Genomic DNA, 21,842 nt, shown 5'->3' with positions numbered 1-21,842 from the left:
GATATTGTCGTCTCTCCTCTAATCGACTGAACCCTTGAGGACGAGTATGCGCTTCCTGATGTTCCCATGCAGCCCAACATGTGGCCAAATGCCTCAAGTCTACATATTGCACGATATGACCAGCCAGAAAAATGGAGACCTACAATGGGCCCACTTCAAAACACTGCCACATGCTGATTGTAATGTGTCACCGGGGATGCAGCATCTCCGTGACGGAGTGATCACTCAACATCCGACGTCATTCACTCCCCTTATATACCGCACCAGGCCAGCAAACAACACTGAACACGAGCAACACTAAACACGAGCAACACTAAACACGAGCAACACTAAACACGAGCAACACTAAACACGAGCAACACTAAACACGAGCAACACTAAACACGAGCAACACTAAACACGAGCAACACTAAACACGAGCAACACTAAACACGAGCAACACTAAACACGAGCAACACTAAACACGAGCAACACTAAACACGAGCAACACTAAACACGAGCAACACTAAACACGAGCAACACTAAACACGAGCAACACTAAACACGAGCAACACTAAACACGTGCAACACTAAACACGTGCAACACTAAACACGAACAACACTAAACACGAACAACACTAAACACGAGCAACACTAAACACGAGCAACACTAAACACGAACAACACTAAACATGAACAACACTAAACACGAACAACACTAAACACGAACAACACAAATGCACTCTGGTGGCCATTCTACTTGTCATGTTTTCTAGGGACTTCACTTTTTGTATTAGTGTATTTATACAAGCTGAATTCTAAGAAGCTATCAACAGCCTGATGGTTAAAACATGAACCCAAGTGTTTCCACGAGAAGGATCGATTGTTTGGTTGGTTACTCTGGACATGTAGTGACCACTGCTTTGGTCGGGATGACCACCAGCGTGAGGGAGAGGGAGAGGGAGAGGGGGACTATGCGACCAGATGTATCTGGGCATCCCTATGTAATGCGAAACTGGCCGCTAGAAGCCACGAGAGGCGGACCCGGCAGTATAAAAGAACGTAGGGAGTACTGTGCTGTCGTTAGAGAAGCAATAACCGCAGAACGGGTCCGACAGGAGAGCTCAGTAACTTCGAACATGGACGAGTCATTTTATATCACCCAAGTAACACATCCATCAAGGATAATTCAGCCCTTACAAATCTTCCCAAGTCGACTGTTGGTATGTGATAGTGAAACGGGAACGCGAAGGAACAGTCACAGCTAATCCGAGACCAGACAGACCTCATGGAATGACGGTCAGGGACCTCTAGCATCACGGGAGCTGTCGTAGAAACTCGCATGAAATCAGCGGAAGGAATCACTCGAGTCCCGAAGTGCTAATAGCAGTCCAGTTAGCACAATGAATGTCCATAGTGAGTTAAAAAGAATGGGTACATCAGTCGAGCAGGGTTCTGGTTCGGCGAATGCCTGAAAAATGTCATCTGCCATCACGGCAAAGGAGTACGCCATCTGCTGCCACGGCCACAGTGAAGTATAGAGGAGATGGTGTCGCGGTATGGGAGTATTTTTCGAAGTTAGGGTGTGGTCCTCTTGTTGCGTCGAAGAAAGCTAAATGCGAAAGGATATGAACACATTCCGCAGTACAGCGCATTGCATACAGCAGAGGAACTGTTTGGAGTCGATGATTGTATCAGCATGACAACGCATCTTCTCATGAAGTAGCACCTGTGAGTCTACAGTCTGAACACGCCAGTCCATTCCAGGAATGTTGTTCTCCATAGAGTCCCAACCTGACCCCAATGGCACACTTTTGGGATGAGTCGGAGAGTCGACTTCCCCCCTGATCTCAGCGACCAACTTCACTACGTTCACGAATGGGGTGCCGCTCTTCCATAGCCATGAAGAGACCGCATTGAAAGTGCCCCAAGCCGTGTCCAAGGCGTCACGACGGAGAAGGATGGGAACACTATGTTAATGTGCACCAACTGGTGTCCCGATACTTCCGGTCAGATAGTGCGTATAACTTCAAGCAGCTGTTGAATCCTTTGAAAACATGCTTCTAAGGTACGAGCATCGTGTGGAAAAATGTTTCCACAACAGCATGCAAAACTGAGTAAATTTTAAAGGTGAATATTTCGAGAAACAATATGACGATTTGTAGAGAAATGTTACTGTTTCATTTTATACAAAGACTTAATATGTAGCCACCAGAAAACCTGTACGTAGGCCCGTTCTTAGCAATGGAAGTCTTTCGTGTGTAATAAATTTACAGAACATGAACGGAGTTTTCAAACTACAGATAAAAAGCACTCCGTCTTCAGGCCACAAGTGGCCCATCGGGACCATCCGACCGCCGTATCATCCTCAGGTGAGGATGCGGATAGGAGGGGCGTGTGGGCAGCACACCGCTCTCCCGGTCGTTATGACGGTTTTCTTTGACCGGAGCCGCTACTATTCGGTCGAGTAGCTCCTCAATTGGCATCAGGAGGCTGAGTGCACCCCGAAAAAAGGCAACAGCGCAAGGGCCTGGATGGTCACCCATCCAAATGCCGGCCACGCCCGACAGAGCTTAACTTCAGCGATCTGACGGGAACCGGTGTATCCACTGCGGCAAGGCCGTTGCCAAACTACAGATAAGGGCCGCATAAATAATAAGGAAGAAAGAGTAAACGACCTCACTGTAGAGATCTCTTCAAGAAGCTGAACATTTTGACTACATCATGTGAGTACAATTACCAATCAATTACAAACGTAAAACTCGAAACAGCAACTTCAACATAACAAAACAAAAATATGATCTTTTCAGATACTTCTACAACACTAACTACTGGCGACAATCAATTGAATACGTGAAGAATGCAGGAAGGCGCGGCGCGCAGGAAAAAATGGGGAATGAAACATCAATTGGGGTAACATTATTCACCACGTTGAGCCATGGTAAAATTTGCTGTTTTGAAGAGCGCGTAGTGTGAAGCAGTCGCCCTCAGTTTCTGGCGGTGGTGCCTCTGTGGCAATCGCAGCTTTGGTGTCTCCCTCTGGTGGAAAAGGGGAAAGGTTGACTGTTCACGTACATTTAAGGGGCGCTATCAGCTCGACGGTTGGTCAGTCGGAGTGAATCTGGGTCAGTCACTCGTCACCAGTTGCTGGTCTGTCTCTCGTTCGCATTTGTGCGGCAGTTAGTGTCTGTCTGTCGTCGCAGTGCTAGTATGTCTGTCGTTTGGATCGAACTTTAAAGCCAGAAAATGAGAGTGTTGCCACTCCGCCAGTAACAGAACTCAGCTAGTGGTCGCCCGATCGGGGCTGAGTTCCTGCATCTGAGTCTGCGCGTTAAGCCGCCAGTCTGCTCGAGTTGGTCGGGCAACGGTCATTGGCGGTTGGATCGATCCGTTGGTCGGTCGCGCACTGAGACACAAGATGACTTGTCCGCCTTGAGCGTCGGCTCACTTGAGGTCCCCACGTGAGTCCAGTGGGCCGCGCCACATAAAAAGGGGTAGTGGCTTCGCGGCCGACACGAGAGCAACAGGAGTCAAACCACGACATCGGGCTGGCCGGTGCGAGCTGCGACGCCGTGAGACGGGAGATCGGCGCGCCTTCCTGCGTCCGTAGAAGCGGCTGGTAGCGGACGGTTCGGGAGAGCGTTGGGGGTGCTGCGCCATGTCTTCGCCAGAAATCGCAGTTTATTAGAAGTTAAGTGATGGGAGATATGTTGTCTGACTTACTTGTTAAATTCGCCGGCCGGAGTGGCCGTGCGGTTCTAGGCTCTACAGTCTGGAACCGAGCGACCGCTACGGTCGCAGGTTCGAATCCTGCCTCGGGCATGGATGTGTGTGATGTCCTTAGGTTAGCTAGGTTTAATTAGTTCGAAGTTCTAGGCGACTGATGACCTCAGAAGTTAAGTCGCATAGTGCTCAGAGCCATTTGAACTTGTTAAATTCTACTTGTTTTCTTGGTGAGGTCACCAGACGCTTGGTCTTACGGTCGTCCCACCATTCTTCTCCGTTTGCCCACCCGCGGGAAGGTGGTTATTTATGAATTGGGTGGTCCGTTTGTCCCTTGTGCAGTAGGGGCGGGTTGGAGCAATCTGCGGTTCGGGTTGTTCGGTAATCGCCCTGTCAATCTGCCATGCGTTAATAGCTGCCTCTGTCATGTTTGTCGGATTCGGTCTTAACGAATTTATTGCTTAAGGTGTAAAGGCAGAATTCCTGAAATATGTTTTTCTCTTGCCTATCATCTTGAAAGGCGGGATATGTGTCATCTAGAGCATGTTTGTACATTTTATGTAAGACTGCATTTCATGGGTTTTTATTTAAATGGTCATTTTAGTATAGAAAGTTACCACCCTTCCACAGTAAGAGCTTTTCTTTTAAAAACAAGTTGCAGTTTCTGTGGCAAGTAATGTTTTTTAATGTGAGTGTTTTGTACCATTTCCATCCTTCCACGGGATGCATAGTTTGTGTGTTAGTAAGAGTTGTTAAAAATTTTTAGTTTAAAGTAATCTCGTGTGTTGCAGATTTGCACCAGTGAAGTCTTTCAGAGGTTGTTGAGAGCGGTCGTTACTACGGCCGTGTTAAAAGGGAGCGGCAAGGTTCTCAGCCCAAAAGCTCATACTGTCAAAAAAAAAAAAAAAAAAAAAAAAAGTTATTTCTGCCTCTAAATAAATTGCAACTTGACATTTAGAGGGTGCTTTCTGATTATAATTTTTAAATTTTTTTTTTTTAAAGAGAAAGGGTTTTTAGGAATAAAATTTCCATTTGTTGAAAGAAATTTGTTTTCATCAGTTACCCCCTGGCAACTACTTCCACGCTCACAGTGTGTTTGAATGTGTTAATGTTCTTGATGAATCGCTAGCAAATAAAGTAAATTCTTTAAGAAAAGATTTTGAAAGTAAATCCACGGTTCACACATGAACATAATTATACTGGCAACAAAAATCAGATGGACCCCAGAGGTGAGTTTGTAGATATTCTAAATGTTGACTGAAGGATCATATACGTATAGGAAAAATGCACGCTGTGGTACTCACAGGCTGATGATGAAGGGGTGCCGGACCTCCTGCAGGATGTTCTTCTCGTTCTTGACGTGCTCCACCTGCTTGAGCCGAATGACGTCGCCAATGGCGAGGATCTTCATGGCGCCGTACTTGCCGGTCGACTTCTCACGACACAGGCAGACGCGCCCGAACGTACCAGTGCCTGCAAACACACACAGACAACCAATGTCGTAATCAGTTCATAGCGGCGTAGTTCTGCAAATAGTACTTGAAATAACAATATTAATAAGGTGTCCAGCTCGCTCCATACTGCTTTCTCCATGGTAATAAGGGAATTAAGCAGACACTGAACGGGATCGAAATGGCACACTTCTTCGATGATGAATGGCAAAATGGACTGTACTAAGTGTCCTAGGCAAATTAAACAAAATCTTCGACATCCGTTAATTTTTTCACATACGACAACCATAAAATACGCTTCTACAGTCGCATCCTTGCTCTTAAGAGCGATTCGAGATATAAAGAAATCATAGGTGCGAAGCAGTTAACGATGGAAACTCCCACAGAAAGCAGTTACGTGGTAACAAACCTGTGACTAGCTGTGAACGTAACAACCAATCAACTTTCGATTACAGATTTTGTTGTTACGAAAGGAAAAAGTACATACAGAGGAAAGGAACTGTGCGAACTACAGTAATGAAATAAGACTATGCTCCTCTTTAGCAGCGTACTAATCAATGTACAGAGTAGATGTATATTTTTATGAAGTGGTGAGATTAGTTACTGTAGCTTACTCTTCAACTGAATAGCTGCTGCAGCTGTTTCGTATACGCGTTTATTGTGACAAGTGTTAAACAATATGTATGAGATTTATTTGACATAGATTGCAGTGTAGATTACTGTACATATGGGGGACGCTACTTTATACCTCCTGGTAAATCTTAACGCGCAGATCCAGATCGACTTCGTGCCTCGAATTAACCGCCATTCGTTTAGTACATCGGCCAGTTCGGTCCCTTTCTACAGGCGGCTTTCAAGCTCGTTTAAGCAAATGTCGGGCTCTTTCTAGCCACCGCCTCCTCAGAAAGAACGACACACGGTTAGCGAAAACAGTATAAAACTCGAAGAAAATTAAGAAGAGTCAAACTGATGGAGCATGCGAGTTCCTCTCTAAAAGTGCACCGACAGCTGTTTGCGGCCTAAGTATTTCCGACACAAAAGCTAAAATGAAATAATTGCCAAATCGTGAAATAGAAAAACGAACCCGTGACAACGCTGGGAACAAGTACCACCGTTGCCTGTCTTTACGAGACAAGGAATATTTTTGTGACGATGACTTTACGCAAGTGCTGTTAAACCGGTAATGTTTCACGCCTAACTGTTCAATGTAGGCGATTTTTAAATTTCTTTATTTCCTGCAAAAAACACTTTCTGCGATAGGCTATGATGGAATGTTACTCCGTAAATGAGAGACAAATGTACAATCTTAGTCCATAATATTTAATACAAGCATAGCATACAACTACAATTCGATTACACGACCTAGTTTCAGTGTACAATATTTTACTAACAACTTCACTTATATACTAAGCAGCCTATTACTATCGAATCTAATATACATACAAAAATTTGAAAGTATTTTTGATGTAATGGGTCCTGACGTTACTTCTGCATGAAGACAATAGTAAAGTTAGTCACTTTGTCAATAATACCAAACTTTAACCGAAAGATAAACAAAACAAGAAAGACCAGATAAAGGGAGGATATGTGGACTGAGTCCTCACTGCTGCTGTGGGGGTCGTACACTTGGGAACCACGAGTCTTGTGTCCCTGGACTCCGTATCTGCATGCTACGAATATTTTGACTTTTTTGCGGCTCTTTATGTGTAGCTCAGGTTCTGATAGTGTAACAACCAGTGCTGCACTTAGAGCGACAGTTATTGGTACTGACAAATGGACGTCAAGCAAATTGAAAGAAGTTAGGTTTCACACTGAATAAATCTTAGGAGTAATAGTGTGACACTAATCTAATGCTAGTAATCGTCTAAGTGTCAGAGTTTAGCCTTTACCTCAAGTGGTAACTGAAGTGTCGGCAGAAGTGCCAACACCGCGTTGTTTGAGGAAGCCGAAATACACGCTATAAGCTCACGCAGGCTGGCGTGAGGTCTGAAACAGGATACGTAATGAATGCTATAAAGAAAAGTACGTAGCTGCTGGAATACTTAACTTTAATCCATCATTGGTGTACATCGCTCTTGGCGATACAAGTTAGACTCTTTAGATACATGCAATATACTGTTAATGGCGCCTTGCTAGGTCGCAGCCATTGACTTAGCTGAAGGCTATTCTAACTATCTGCTCTGCAAAGGAGCGAGGCTTCGACAGTGTTGCATCGCTAGCTAAGTCGTCCGTACAACTGGGGCGAGTGCTAGTACGTCTCTCTAGACCTGCCGTGTGGCGGCGCTCGGTCTGCAATTACTGACACTGGCGACACGCGGATCCGTCGTATACTTGCGGACCGCGGCCGATTTAAAAGGCTACCACCTAGCAAGTGTGGTGTCTGGCGGTGACACCACAGTAACTGCACTTCTTTTTGAGACCTGATTGTGGGGTCGAGTCCCATCAAAATAACCACCATACTCCAATTGAGTCTGGAATGATGCATTTCCAACTTTTCCGGCATCAACACTTCGGCACTTATCAGTGCTGTCCACCTCACTCTGAGTATCTCACTTCCATATTTTTAACTGGAATTTCTTGGTGATCGTGACTGCAGTCATCTTCTGGAAAAATTTCTAGGCTTTCCTTATGTAGCCAGTATGTAGCAGCATTTCATGAGGTGTATTTCAAGAGCAGCATACACCGGGTTTCTCTCCTAAGCGTCATATTTTATGTGGTATTTCGGCAGATATCTGCAATTCATTTTTGCATTGTGTAGCTGGAGCCAGCAGAAACAATTACTACTGGTCACGTCTTTCACGTAACCTGAAGTGTGAACAGAAACCGCCGATTTCTTTCCCGTTATAAACAAAACTATTTTTATGCCGCCAGTTTACGTAGCTATTCCATAGAGCTCTCCCAAATTATTCTAGTCCGATATTCGTTTCGACAAAATGAGTATCGGACTAGACTAATATGAGACAGCTTAATCGAATGGGCAAGTAAAATTCCGCTGTAAAAATTATTTTGTCTGTACCGGGAAACACACCGACGATTTTCGTCGACACTGGATGCAGTGGCTCTGAGCACTATGGGACTTAACATCTGAGGTCATCAGTCCCCTAGAACTTAGAACTATTTAAACCTAACTAACCTAAGGACATCACACACATCCATGCCCGAGGCAGGATTCGAACCTGCGACCGTAGCAGTCGCGCGGTTCCGGACTGAGCGCCTTAATCGCGAGACCACCGCGGCCGGCTCAGAATGATGTCAGCCAAGGCTAAATCAAGACTGCATGGGGCCGGTGAAGTTTTGCGATGCCAGGCTGTCGTTGGCCACAAAGTACGTGTGGATTGGTGGTTGCCGTTACGCAGCTTCCAGCAGGCGGCAATGCCTGTCCCCACTAGCCTGACCTTTTGCACAGTCACTTTATCGATTCCCACGTGGTCTGCGACCATTTGAATACTTAACCGCCGTTGTTGTTCAACACATCACGTACACGTTCACAGGCCTCGTTTCTGGACGTTGAAGGGACCCCTGCTAATGGTTCGTCTTCTGGACGCTCTCTTCCGTCTTTGAAGCACTTGTACCAACTCAAGACAGCAGCCTGTGATACGCGTTCTCTTCCGAACGGTTTTTGGATCACAGCCAACCTCTGCAGAGCCGATATTCCGAGTCCCACACACATGCCGTAGTCCTGTTCTACAGACTGCTGCATGTTAATTTTCTACCGAGGCTGTTGGCAACAGTCACAAACCAGGATACGGATAGCACGTGATCTCGTAGGCGATTGACGTCAGACGCGTTTTGAAAGTGACTTTACGCCTCCATCGAACCTGTATGGAACGAGTTTGCTGCGACATACCGTCACCTCACAAACAAATAGGGCTCATTACTTTCTATACAAACCCGGGAGCTTCTGAAGCTTCAGTAGTACATGAGTTGTCGGTCTTTTTATTTGCTTCTGTAGTAACTGTCCTGTGCACCTTCCAATCTACTTGAAATGTGAGGGCTTCTAGTTTTATCCGATCTATTTGACATCTGAGGACTTCTAGCTGTAAATTACCTCGTCACACTGAATCCACACAAATCAGAGCCTAACTGCAATATTTACCGTGAGCACCCCCTGACTAAGTCGTAGTAATCAGAAAAAAGTCGAATCCGAGACCTTACTATTTTGACCATGTGAGAGAAAGAAAAATTGGTAAGAGTCGAGGAATAATTAATGTACTCGGAATAAATCACATATAACTCGCAATGACTAATTATTTTATCATAAATGAATTTATCACAAACTCACTGAAAAATCCTCACCTGAAAAAACACTCCACTCATCCAGTCCAATCAGCAATGTCTGAGCAAATGGTTCAAATGGATCTAAGCACTATAGCACTTAACATCTGAGGTCATCAGTCCCCTAGAACTTAGAACTATTTAAACCTAACTAACCTAAGGACATCACACACATCCACGCCCGAGGCAGGATTCGAACCGGCGACTGTAACATCATCGCGGTTCCGGACTGAAGCGCCTAGAACCGCTCGACCACAGCGGCGGGTCAATGTGTAAGCAACTAAATTACGTCGAAAAGCAAATAACATATTTATGTTTTCACGGAAGTCATGCAAGTGCGCTGTCAAATCCCAGAGTAGTCCGCCTCGATAGCTACGCTGTCAGCGCGGCGGATTTCTAAGCGAAGTGGGCCGGTTTCGATTTCCGGCCGCGTGGGAGATTTTCTCCGGTCGTGAACTGGGTGCTGTTTTGCCCTTACGTTCGTATCGTCGTAACTGACATTCCGCTATTGAGATGCCTGTATGGGATGTCCTGAAATCCAGCAAATTGGAGGGAAAAAATCCCGCACTACTCTTAAAACCATTAACCACAATCGAAGTTCAGCCAGAGGAAATGCCATGTTTCTGTTAGATCAATACAGGAATAATGATGTAACAGGACTGACTTTCTATTTTATATTTTGTATACATTTTCGAAGGCGGCCGTCGATAATGTCTCTTTGGAGTTAGTAGCATCCTCGACCGGTCGTTGTTTATCAGCCATCAGCGGCCAGGTACTCAATCCCCTTGTGACTGCCATCGGGCCCCGCAATTATCCTTCCATTCATTAACATACTTCATAATTTTAAAACAAGGCACTCTTGGACCATGTGTGTACTCCACTGCCCATCCACCAACTACGTCATTCACCCGATCCCGTCACTAGAACGTCGCGTTAACGTTACGGCAACAGGCGGACCCTTACGGTGTTCCTGGCTCGGTAAGTGGATCGGAATAAAAGCAGCGTATGTAGCGTGGTCAGTAGTAGGTGGCCGCCCGCACAGAGCTTCCACTGTTCCCGCGCCAGCGCGCAATTCCTATAAATACTGGACTGGTCTGCGGCAGAGTTGTTGCCAAGCTGCGAGGCGCGGTGCGGGAGGCGGACAGCACGTGCGAGCCGCGGAAACGCGAGAACTCGGCCCGACACGCAAGCTGGCAAACTGACTGGCGAGTTTCTGCTGGCGCTACACCCGACGTGCAGTCTTTCTGCCGGTGCCAGCAGCTAATGGGCGGATACAAGTGTGTCTGCTTATGTCACTTACGAGATAAGACACTGAATGCTGTGCCAAAGGGCAATGAAAGACCAGCAATAACCGCCTACTGACAGTTTCTTTATTTCCATCTGAATACCCGTCACTCCAAACCCACTCCGCTCATTCTGGATTCCGATAAATATAAATCAACTAACGAAAGCGGCAATGCTTTTCAGTTGCTAAATTCACTGATGGAAAAAAATCGTAACATCAAAAACCAGTGTAGAGTAATGAAGCCGGACGGAGAGGCCGAGCGGTTCTAGGCAGTACAGTCTGGGACCGCGCGACCGCTACGGTCGCAGGTTCGAATCCTGCCTCGGGCATGGATGTGTGTGATGTCCTTAGGTTAGTTAGCTTTAAGTAGTTCTAAGTTCTAGGGGACAATGACCTCAGATGTTAAGTCCCATAGTGCTCAGAGCCATTTGAACCATTTTCTAGTAATGAAATTTCCGAAATACATTTGTCTATGCCACATATTTAACACTGCCAGATCACAGGTTAATGTAAGCACGAGACAAGCCATTGCGGATGTGAAATGCAGATACATTAATAACCGCTGTAACCACCAGCATTTTGAATGCAAGCATGCACATGTGCATGCATTATGTTGTGTTGCACAGGTGTCTGATGTCAGTTTGTGGGGTCAAATTCCATACGTGGTGCTAAATTTGGTGTGTGTGAAATCTTATGGGACTTAACTGCTAAGGTCATTAGTCCCTAAGCTTACACACTACTTAATCTAAATTATCCTAAGCACAAACACATACACCCATGCCCGAGGGAGGACTCGAACCTCCGCCGGGACCAGCCGCACAGTCCATGACTGCAGCGCCTTAGAGCTAAATTTGGTCCGGTCAGTACAGGGACGGTTAATGCTGCTTCTGGATGACACTGGAGTTCTCGTCCGCTGATATCCGGGTGATCAAAAAGCCAGTATAAATTTGAAAACTTAATAAACCACGTAATAATGTAGATAGAGAGCTAAAAATTGACACACAGGGTTGGAAGGACATGGGGTTTCATTATAACCAAGAAAAATTGCTAGACGCGTAAAAGAGCTCTTGCGCGCGTCGTTTGGTGATGATCGTGTGTTCAGCCGCCACTTTCGTTATGCTTGGCCTCCCAGGTCCCCATATCTCAGTCCGTGCGGTTATTGGCTTTGGGGTTACCTGAAGTCGCGCGTGTATCGTGATCGACCGACATCTCTAGGGATGCTGAAAGACAACATCCGACGCCAATGCCTCACCAAAACTCCGGACATGCTTTACAGTGCTGTTCACAACATTATTCCTGGACTACAGCTATTGTTGAGGAATGATGGTGGACATATTGAGCATTTCCTGTAAAGAACATCATCTTTGCTCTGTCTTACTTTGTTATGCTAATTATTGCTATTCTGATGAGATGAAGCGCCATCTGTCGGACATTTTTGAACTTTTGTATGTTTTTGGTTCTAATAAAACCCCATGTCATTCCAAGCACGTGTGTCAATTTGTACCTCTTTATCTACATCATTCCGTGATTTATTCAGTTTTCAAATTTATACTGACTTTTTGATCACCCGGTATCTGCTCGATTGCAGTCGAATCTGGTGATCGAGCAGGCCAAGGCAACCTGTCGACACGCAGTATAGTTTGATGGGTTAAGACAGCAATATGTGGGTGAGCGTTATCCTGTTGGAAAACACCCCCTGGAGTGCTGTTTGTGAATGTCAACACAGCAGGTCGAATTACCAGACTGACGTACAAATCTGCGGACTAGGTGCGTGGGAGTAACCACGGGAGTACTTCTGCGGTCATACGAAATCGCACCCCAAACCCCAACTCCAGAAGTAGGTCCAGTGTGTGCAGCACGCAGACAGGCTCGTTCCAGGCCCTCAACTAGCCTCCTCCTAATCAACACACGGCCATCAGAGGCACCGAGACAGAATCAGCTTTCGTCAGAAAACACAACAGATCTCCACCCTGGCCTCCAATGAGATCTCGCCTGAGACCATTGATTCCGCAATTGGCGGCAACCGATTTGTGACAGTTCGTTGTGTGACTACGGTGCCAACTGCTGCTGCAGATGCAGTATGACGCGCTAGAGCCCGGTCTTTATGCGAGTTGCGAGTACACGACCCCATTCGAACTCAGTGATGTGTTGATAATGGTGTTTTTTGTCGCCTTAAAGGCTTTCTTGACTAACCAACATACCACGTCAAATCTCAAAGCCAACGAACGCACACGACCGTTACAGCGTGTATTTAATGCAAACCTGATTTGCGTCCTCATACCTCGCGCGGTATTTCAACTGGGCACCTGCCAGTCATGTTCAGATGAGCCGTCGCAGACTGGCGAAAACGTCCTCCGTTCCGCAATATATAGCGCGCTGTAACTATCCTGCGAATGCGTCGAAAACTTGATACATGGACCACACTGTCCGCCAGCAGCGCCCTCGCTGGTGAAATAGCAGAACTCAGTCGCCCTCTGCGTTGCTGTTTGCCGCGGCCGTCGGCGCACTCTGTCGTCTTCGATTTGAGCAAATCGTGGAGGTGATGGGATTCCATGCACTGTCCAGCTGGTAGCCACTATCACGGTTTAACAGATTTTCCGTCAGGAGTATTTCTACGGATTCTTTAATAATGGAGTCCCAGAAAGATGTCGCTGCGGACTTCAAAATCATTGTTTTCTCATACTCCATTGAATGTCCAGTGGAATTACAATGTTCAGCAATAGCGGACTTGCTTGGCTACAAAAGGTGGGTGTAACGTTGATGTTCAGTGCAGCGTTCTTTCACGGCGCGTGTGGGTTGACCTATGTGAGCCATACCACATTGGAACGGTATCTTGTAAATTACGGCCTTTCGTAGTAACAGACTGTCCTTTACTGATCCCACAAGGTCCGCAATCTTCGATGATGGGCGTTAAAGCACTTTTACCTGAAATTTTCAGACGGTTCTTGCTATTTTAAACGAAGTGCTGCCAACGAAAGGAAGAAAAGCTAAAGATTGTTCCGGCATGTTGTCCTCTTTATTCACTTCCTGCTTCTTGGTTTTAACCGTTAGTGCCCTGTTAATCTGCCGGATCGAATACCCATTTTCGCTGAATACTGTCTGTAGATACGCGAGTTCTTGAGGTAAACTAACTAGATCTGAGACAGTATGAGCTCTATGGACGAGTGTTTTAAGCACACTCATGGTTTGCGATGGATGATGGCAACTCGATGCTTGCAGGTATAAATCAGTATGAGTGGGCTTCCGATAAACTGAATGCCTTAGAGCACCATCATTCTTCCTTCGAACCAGGACATCCAAGATAGGCAAACAACCATCTTTCTCTACTTTTCTATGGTTTAGGCATTCCCGTCAATCGGCAGGTAAGCTGAAAGACACTGTCACCGTGACATTCCATATTGAAAAATAAGGTTTCAGTAGCTTGTTCTGCGGATTTATAGACACATCTCATCACTCGCAAAGTCAAGGGATCACCCTAGACCTCCCGCAGTTCGCACACCACATATGCAGGACGAGTATTTCGACACGTATGAGGTAATTCTGAAACAAGTGTGTGAAAATTTGAAGCCGCTGAAAATACTTTATTTACATGACTTGCAGCGTGTACAAACTCCCTTGGCAAAAGACCACCACGCCTGATTCTACAAATGGATGCTAAGATCGAGCGCTGAAGACCCGCAGTTCACAGTTTACATTTTATTTGAGGATGGGGGAGAGATTCACACAGAGCGGGTTACTACGCTTCCACAACAAACGCCTGTGGGCGGACGCAAATCGTAGAGATTTCATGGAAGTTCGTTTTGATATTAATCTGCTTGTTGGAATTTTGCTGTGACAAAACTCACACAGCTGTTCACTTTACCACACAAAATAATAATAGGTGCTGTTTATTACCAATGTCTGCGGGACAAATTACGTGCACTATTGGAGAACATTACCGTTTCAGAACGACAACAGATACGGTTAATGCACGACGAGGCACCACGCCATTTTCTGCGCATCGTACGACAATACCAACACAAATGCCTAAAAAGCGGTAGACTAGTCGAGGTGATTCAACAGCATGGTGTCGCCACTCACCTAACATTAATACCTTGCATTTCTGCTCATCAGAATATCTTAAGTTTCTACTCTAATCCATAACCGTTGACAACGTGCACATGTTACAGGAGAGAGTCCTGTGCATGTAACTAAATCCGGGGACAGCAAGAGTTCGTGATCTTGGAGGAGGAGGAGGAGGAGGAGAGGCCACTGAAGGATGCGTAAGAATTAGTGGTCACCAGATTCCGCGCGTACAGTGTCAAACAGATTGTTATCATACGAGACAATGATCGATGTCTTAAATATTTTTTCCTGACATTCGTTTATACGATTTTTTTCTAGTTTCCTACTCTAATATTGTGATGTCACATTCTCAAGAGATGGAGACAAAAGATAAAAATTTAATAAATACTTGAAGAAAAGATCAGTTGGGACTATAGATTAATTAAAAATCTGTGGTAATTAATGAACCTGCAAATGTGCGTATCGATTCTGTGTGTGATAAACAGATGATGATAATACATAGTTATAGAGATATTTTAACCTTCTATTAGTAAAACCGTTGCACCGACGTATTAAAAGTTAGTAATTATCACCAAAGAATGAAACTTTCCGCTTTTAAGCGCAGGGATACACAAACAAGGTGAAGATGGCCGCCGGCCGCCATGGCCGAGCTGTTCTAGGCGCTTCAATCCGGAACCGCGTGACTGCTACGGTCGCAGGTTCGAATCCTGCCTCGGGCATGGATGTGTGTGATGTCCTTAGGTTAGTTAGGTTTAAGTAGTTCTAAGTTCTAGGGGCTGATGGCGTCAGATGTTAAGTCCCATAGTGCTCAGAACCATTTGAACCATTTGAAGATGCCCTTGGAAGACGCCAATACCTTAAAGTTGCAGAGTGGCCCTTCGAGTAACGCTGCAAAGACAAGTTGGCCATAATATCATTGAACTTCCAACTGGTTTCTTCAGGTGCATAGGTTTTAAGTAGCACAATTTTTGGAGCGGCTGGGGGAAATCTCCATGAATCGCTGCGACAGATGCAGCCAGCCTCTGAACAACAGATCTGCAGTTTAGGCGCCATGTTGTAGCGTGTTTCCTGACTGCTGGGACTTCAGATGTTTAGGGAAGCCTGCCGACTTTCGACAAGGAAAGCACGTAGGCGCCATTTTGTTTGCTAGTCGTGACATTTTGATGATAAATCGAAAGTACCACGGCAACTGAACCTCTAAGTCGTCCATGCTGCCCCTCACTTAATTCTAAATGTTCTGCTATCCCATATCATCATATGGCAAAATATCTCATTTCCTTGTGTACAGATTTTTCCTGTTGCATAATCAGGTACGTCCTGTCCAATAACCTGTACAAGTTGGAAAGTTGAGAAACGCTTTCCTAAGCTTTTCATTGTTATCACATTAAAAGTTTAAATCAGCTTCTTGTATCTGTAACTGAGCGTTTTATTCAATACATCTGTTTATTTCAGCCTGTCTATGACGCTTATTTGTGTAGCGCTCTAATCTCCTCTCCTGTCCAAAATAACTGCTTTTAGCATGATCACAATCACAGATAGGCCAAGGATTATTTAGCCCGCAAATACGAGGGGATAGTAGTAGCAATATTAAAGACAGCAATACATACAAAAATAATGACGAATAAAGGTAACTAAATCCTGGCCAGAAATGCTTAACATGGTGACCACATTCCGAGGTCTGCTTTCATGACAAGCACCATAAAGAATTAAAGACAACTAGTAGAATAACTGTTTCTGAAATATTTTTCGTAATACACTGTAAATAGTAACCGGATATTGTTGCCTAAAGATCACTTTGAATCGTAATTATGTAACAACATTCATCACACCTTGTGTATAACTTGCAGAAGGTGATTTGCTATTGTTGCCGAAGAGTTACTTAAAAAATTTAATTTAGGAACCTAACAATACAGTCAACCAACACAACTCAGCACCTATAAAAGCAAATAATATGCGTAATATTCACTCCAATTACATATTAAACATGTAATGTCAAAGTAAATTGCTCGATGCAATTCCATGGCTTTGCGCTCCGATCATAGATGGTGGCGCGAACAGTGTTCTCTATTCTTTCTCACTTTTTTATTCCTTTAATTTGGAGCTTACAGTTTAGTGTTAGGTTGTACCTATTACTTTTACTTCACTTTTCTATGCTGAAAATACTATTGGATTGTATCAGGACGGTGCATACGTTCGTACCCCTTTTCGGTAAGTTAAGTACACACAACAGATACTCATAACAGACACTTCAGTCATCACTTATATGCTCCTTCACTATTTACTACAGTCTGCCAACGCTGGGGTAACTTTTCGACTCGTCGAGCCGTCTTCGGAGCGCATCTTAATTCGGAAAGGAAGTTCCTTTAAGGTTGTTCGACAGAAAGCGGAAAAAGCGAAAATCTGAGGCGTGAAATCAGCTAAGAGAGGTGGATGCGGAATGACTTCCCCACCCAGTTCCTGTTTACTGCTTTTTGTCAGTCTAACAGAATGCGGACAGGCGTTATCGTGGAGCACAATCACTTCACGCAGTCTTCCTGGTCGTTGTTCTTGGACTGCGTCTGCAAGACGTCTCAGTTGACAGGAAATGTCAGCAGTGATGTTTACACCCTCGGGGAAGCAATTCCTCTTCGTACACCACATTGTCGTTGTTCTACCAGGTGCGTAACATCTTTTGTGGGTGTCCGTGTGTATTTGTACGGGAAGTTGCTGCTTTGTTTGGGCTCAACCATTCCTTTCTTTTCCTGATGTTAGCAGGAAGACACCGTTTCTCATCAGCAGTAACGATATAGGATAGAAGTGGCCGGTGTTGTTCACGAGCTAATTCATGACGAACAAGCAGAGATGCACACACGTTCACCCACCGATTTTTGTGATTTTGGCTTAGGACAGGCGGTAACCATACTCCGATTTTTGAAGCAAAGATCAGCACATTCCTCAAACTGGGGAACTATCAAGAATGGGGTTCCACAAGGGTCGGTCTTGGGCCCTTGTTGTTCTTAATATATATTAATGACTTGCCATTCTATATTCATGAAGAGGCAAAGTTAGTTCTCTTTGCTGATGATAGAAGTATAGTAATCACACCTGACAAACAAGAATTAACTGATGAAATTGTCAATAATGTCTTTCAGAAAATTACTAAGTGGTTCCTTGTAAAAGGACTCTCACTGAACTTTGATAAGACACAGTACATACAGTTCCGTACAGTAAATGGTATAACGCCATTAATAAATATAGACCTTGATCAGAAGCATATAGCTAAGGTAGAATATTCAAAATTTTTAGGTGTGTCCACTGATGAGACATTAAATTGGAAGAAACACATTGATGATCTGCTGAACCGTTTGAGTTCAGCTACTTATGCAATAAGAGTCATTGCAAATTTTGGTGATAAACATCTTAGTAAATTAGCTTACTACGCCTATTTTCACTCATTGCTTGCATATGGCATCATATTTTGGGGTAATTCATCACTGAGGAATAAAGTATTTATTGCACAAAAGCGTGTAGTCAGAATAATAGCTGGAGTCCACCCAAGATCATCCTGCAGACATTTATTTAAGGGTCTAGGGATATTCACAGTAGCTTCTCAGTATATATACTCTCTTATGACATTTGTTAATAACAACCAAACCCAATTCAAAAGTAATAGCAGTGTGCATAACTACCATACTAGGAGAAAGGATGATCTTCACTATTCAAGATTAAATCTAACTTTGGCACAGAAAGGGGGTGAATTATACTGCCACTAAGGTCTTTGGTCACTTACCAAATAGTATCAAAAGTCTGACAGATAACCAACAAGTATTTAAGAAGAAATTAAAAGAATTTCTGAATGACAACTCCTCTTACTCCATAGAGGAATTTTTAGATATAAATTAAGAAAAAAAAGAAAAAACCAAACAAAAAAATTATGAAAAAATTTAAAAAACAAAAAAATTAAAAAGTTGTTGAATTAACTTAATTATGTTGTTAAATTACCTTAATTATGTCATGTACTGGAAAATTTGACTCGTTCCACATCATTACGAAATATCGTATTCATGATCCATGGAACTAGTATTAATCTAATCTAATCGAAGCGTCCCCTTGGATAAAAATGTCACACGATGGTGGAATGATGATTGATCACAGTCTATCACATTTGCTAGTTCTCGAATACAATGACGCGCGTCACTGTCGAGTAATGCGTTTAAACGATCTTCATCAAACCGCCAAGGTCTTCCTGAACGTTGGAGAGTCAGTGTTATCAGAACGATTTTGTGCTCTGTCCAACGGAATTATCCCAATACACGGCGCAAATGCTTTTGGTTGCCTCCGCCGCTGTCTTGAAGTGAAACAGAAGATGGTGAACTGAACTTTAATAAACCGCACACAGCTTGTAGGTGATGAATTATTAACGACCCGTTCCGCTGCGTTAAAACAGTGTCTTCAGGTTGTTAGCAGTGTCACGTAGTTGAGCACATGGAGGCGCTGCCACCGCCCCCCCCCCTCCCCCTTGTTGTCACATAATCCAATCCCAACGAACAACCTGAAGATACTGTTTTAACGCAGCGAAACCGGTCGTTAATAAGTCATCACTTAACACCTGTTTGAGGTTTACTGAGGTTCGATTTTCCGCGAATTTCAACGGTTGGGGCTGTTCGTGTTATACCGTTGTATGTATTAAACAGCAGACTTATGTCTGAAATGTTCCGATTTCTCCACTTGACACTCCATTTTCTAGCGTCCACAACTACACTTATTATCTCCACATGACAAAATGACAATATGTAAAGTCAAACAGCGGTAATTTCCAAGAATGATTGCCTATCGAAGTCGCGGGGTTCAACGATACATATCGAACGTGCGGTCGTAAATCGATCGTGCGACTCTGATAGCGGGCGTTGTGATCAATTGATTGTGATCGTCATTTTATCTAGAATGAGATTTTCACTCTGCAGCGGAGTGTGCGCTGATATGAAACTTCCTGGCAGATTAAAACTGTGTGCCCGACCGAGACTCGAACTCGGGACCTTTGCCTTTCGCGGGCAAGTGCTCTACCAACTGAGCTACCGAAGCACGACTCACGCCCGGTACTCACAGCTTTACTTCTGCCAGTACCTCGTCTCCTACCTTCCAAACTTTACAGAAGCTCTCCTGCGAACCTTGCAGGACTAGCACTCCTGAAAGAAAGGATATAGCGGAGACATGGCTTAGCCACAGCCTGGGGGATGTTTCCAGAATGAGATTTTCACTCTGCAGCGGAGTGTGCGCTGATATGAAACTTCCTGGCAGATTAAAACTGTGTGCCCGACCGAGACTCGAACTCGGTACCTTTGCCTTTCGCGGGCAAGTGCTCTACCAACTGAGCTACCGAAGCACGACTCACGCCCGGTACTCACAGCTTTACTTCTGCCAGTACCTCGTCTCCTACCTTCCAAACTTTACAGAAGCTCTCCTGCGAACCTTGCAGGAGAGCTTCTGTAAAGTTTGGAAGGTAGGAGACGAGGTACTGGCAGAAGTAAAGCTGTGAGTACCGGGCGTGAGTCGTGCTTCGGTAGCTCAGTTGGTAGAGCACTTGCCCGCGAAAGGCAAAGGTCCCGAGTTCGAGTCTCGGTCGGGCACACAGTTTTAATCTGCCAGGAAGTGTCATTTTATCTGTTTCCCGTTGTTGCTCTAAATTACATACCTCCGCGAATTATTTGCGAGTTGCTAGGGAATCCCAGACGATTTATGTCGTTAGTGAGTGGGATGTCTGGTGTTCTTGACGTTTCTTCGGCGGATTCTCTCACATGGAAAAATCTAATTCCATGTTTATCCAGCGTAGAAAAATTGTTCGACTTTTTGTCGCAAATATGGAGTACTACCGGAAGGGGAAAGAAAGGACTGTGTAGACTGTGATGGTGCGAAGTGTGTAAAACTTCTTAAGAACAGTTTCGATGCTGAAATACCGTTTACAATTTCATTGCGGACAGAGCGGAAAACGAACGAGTATCAGGAAGAATACATGGTTCGACTCTTCCCAATTATCCATCCAGACCACCGTAATGGACTTTCACATTATAAAAACACCGACGACGAGTAAGGTAAGGTAAGTCGTCTCCTTTGCAAATTACAAGTATTTTTGTAAAGCTCTTCTTTTGTCGTTGCTTTAGCGACCACCGTTAACATACTCATAACGCCCGCCAATACAGTCGCATGATCGATTTACGATCGCACGTTCGATACGTATCGTTTTTTTATTTTATTTTATCGTATGGCTAGGGCGCTCCGTAGGGCAGACCGTTCGCCGTGTGCCAGTCTTTCAATTTCACGCCACTTCGTCGACCTGCAGTCGATGAGGATGAAAGGATGATGAGGACAGCACAACACCCAGTCCCTGGGCGGAGAAAATTCCACGACCCAGCCGGGAATCGAAACCGGGCCCAGAGGATTGACAATCCGTCACGCTGACCATTCAGCTACCGGGGGTCGACATATGTATCCTTTGGACCCTGTGACTTTAATAGGAAATCATTCTCGGAAATTACCCAAACAGCAACAGTGAACTACAAATAAAAAATGACGGTCGATAAATAAACCTATAGCAACCGGAACACCGACATGTAAGCAAAAACGCTACGAATTCGTGCAACAACCTAATAACATGGAAACGTACAAGCTATTATTCGATGAAAACTGTAAAAGGTACGAACTTTTTTTATACAGTGTGTAACAGTTTTTAATTACACAATAAACGAAAAAAATATTAGTAACAATATAACGGCTGATCAAAAAGTCAGTATAAATTTTAAAACTTATTAAACCACGGAATAATGTAGATAGAGAGCTAAAAATTGACACACATGGTTGGAATGACATGGGGTTTCATTAGAACCAAGAAAAATTGCTAGACGCGTGAAAGATCTCTTGCGCGCGTCGTTTGGTGATGATCGTGTGCTCACCCGCCACATTCGTTATGCTTGGCCTCCCAGGTCCCCAGACCCCAGACCGTGCGATTATTGGCTTTGGGGTTACCTGAAGTCGCAATCGTATCGTGATCGACCGAAATCTCTAGCGATGCTGAAAGACAACATCCGACG

At 44.6% G+C, this 21,842-nt stretch overlaps 1 protein-coding gene and 1 pseudogene across 1 annotated transcript in view; both read right to left on the bottom strand.

Annotated features, from left to right (window-relative positions):
* Positions 1-21,842, bottom strand: part of LOC124595057 (cAMP-dependent protein kinase catalytic subunit 3-like) — a 322,287-nt gene that overhangs the window by 29,084 nt on the left and 271,361 nt on the right. The window contains exon 2 of the mRNA XM_047133624.1: positions 5,007-5,175. Within this exon, the coding sequence (XP_046989580.1) occupies positions 5,007-5,175 (169 nt within the window). The remainder of the gene's footprint in view (positions 1-5,006; positions 5,176-21,842) is intronic.
* Positions 2,492-2,607, bottom strand: LOC124597125 (annotated as a pseudogene).

Source organism: Schistocerca americana, chromosome 2 (assembly GCF_021461395.2).
Source record: "Schistocerca americana isolate TAMUIC-IGC-003095 chromosome 2, iqSchAmer2.1, whole genome shotgun sequence".
NCBI lineage: Eukaryota > Metazoa > Arthropoda > Insecta > Orthoptera > Acrididae > Schistocerca > Schistocerca americana.
The sequence above is the reverse complement of the archived record's forward strand: the minus strand, read 5'-3'. Positions and strand labels throughout refer to the sequence as shown.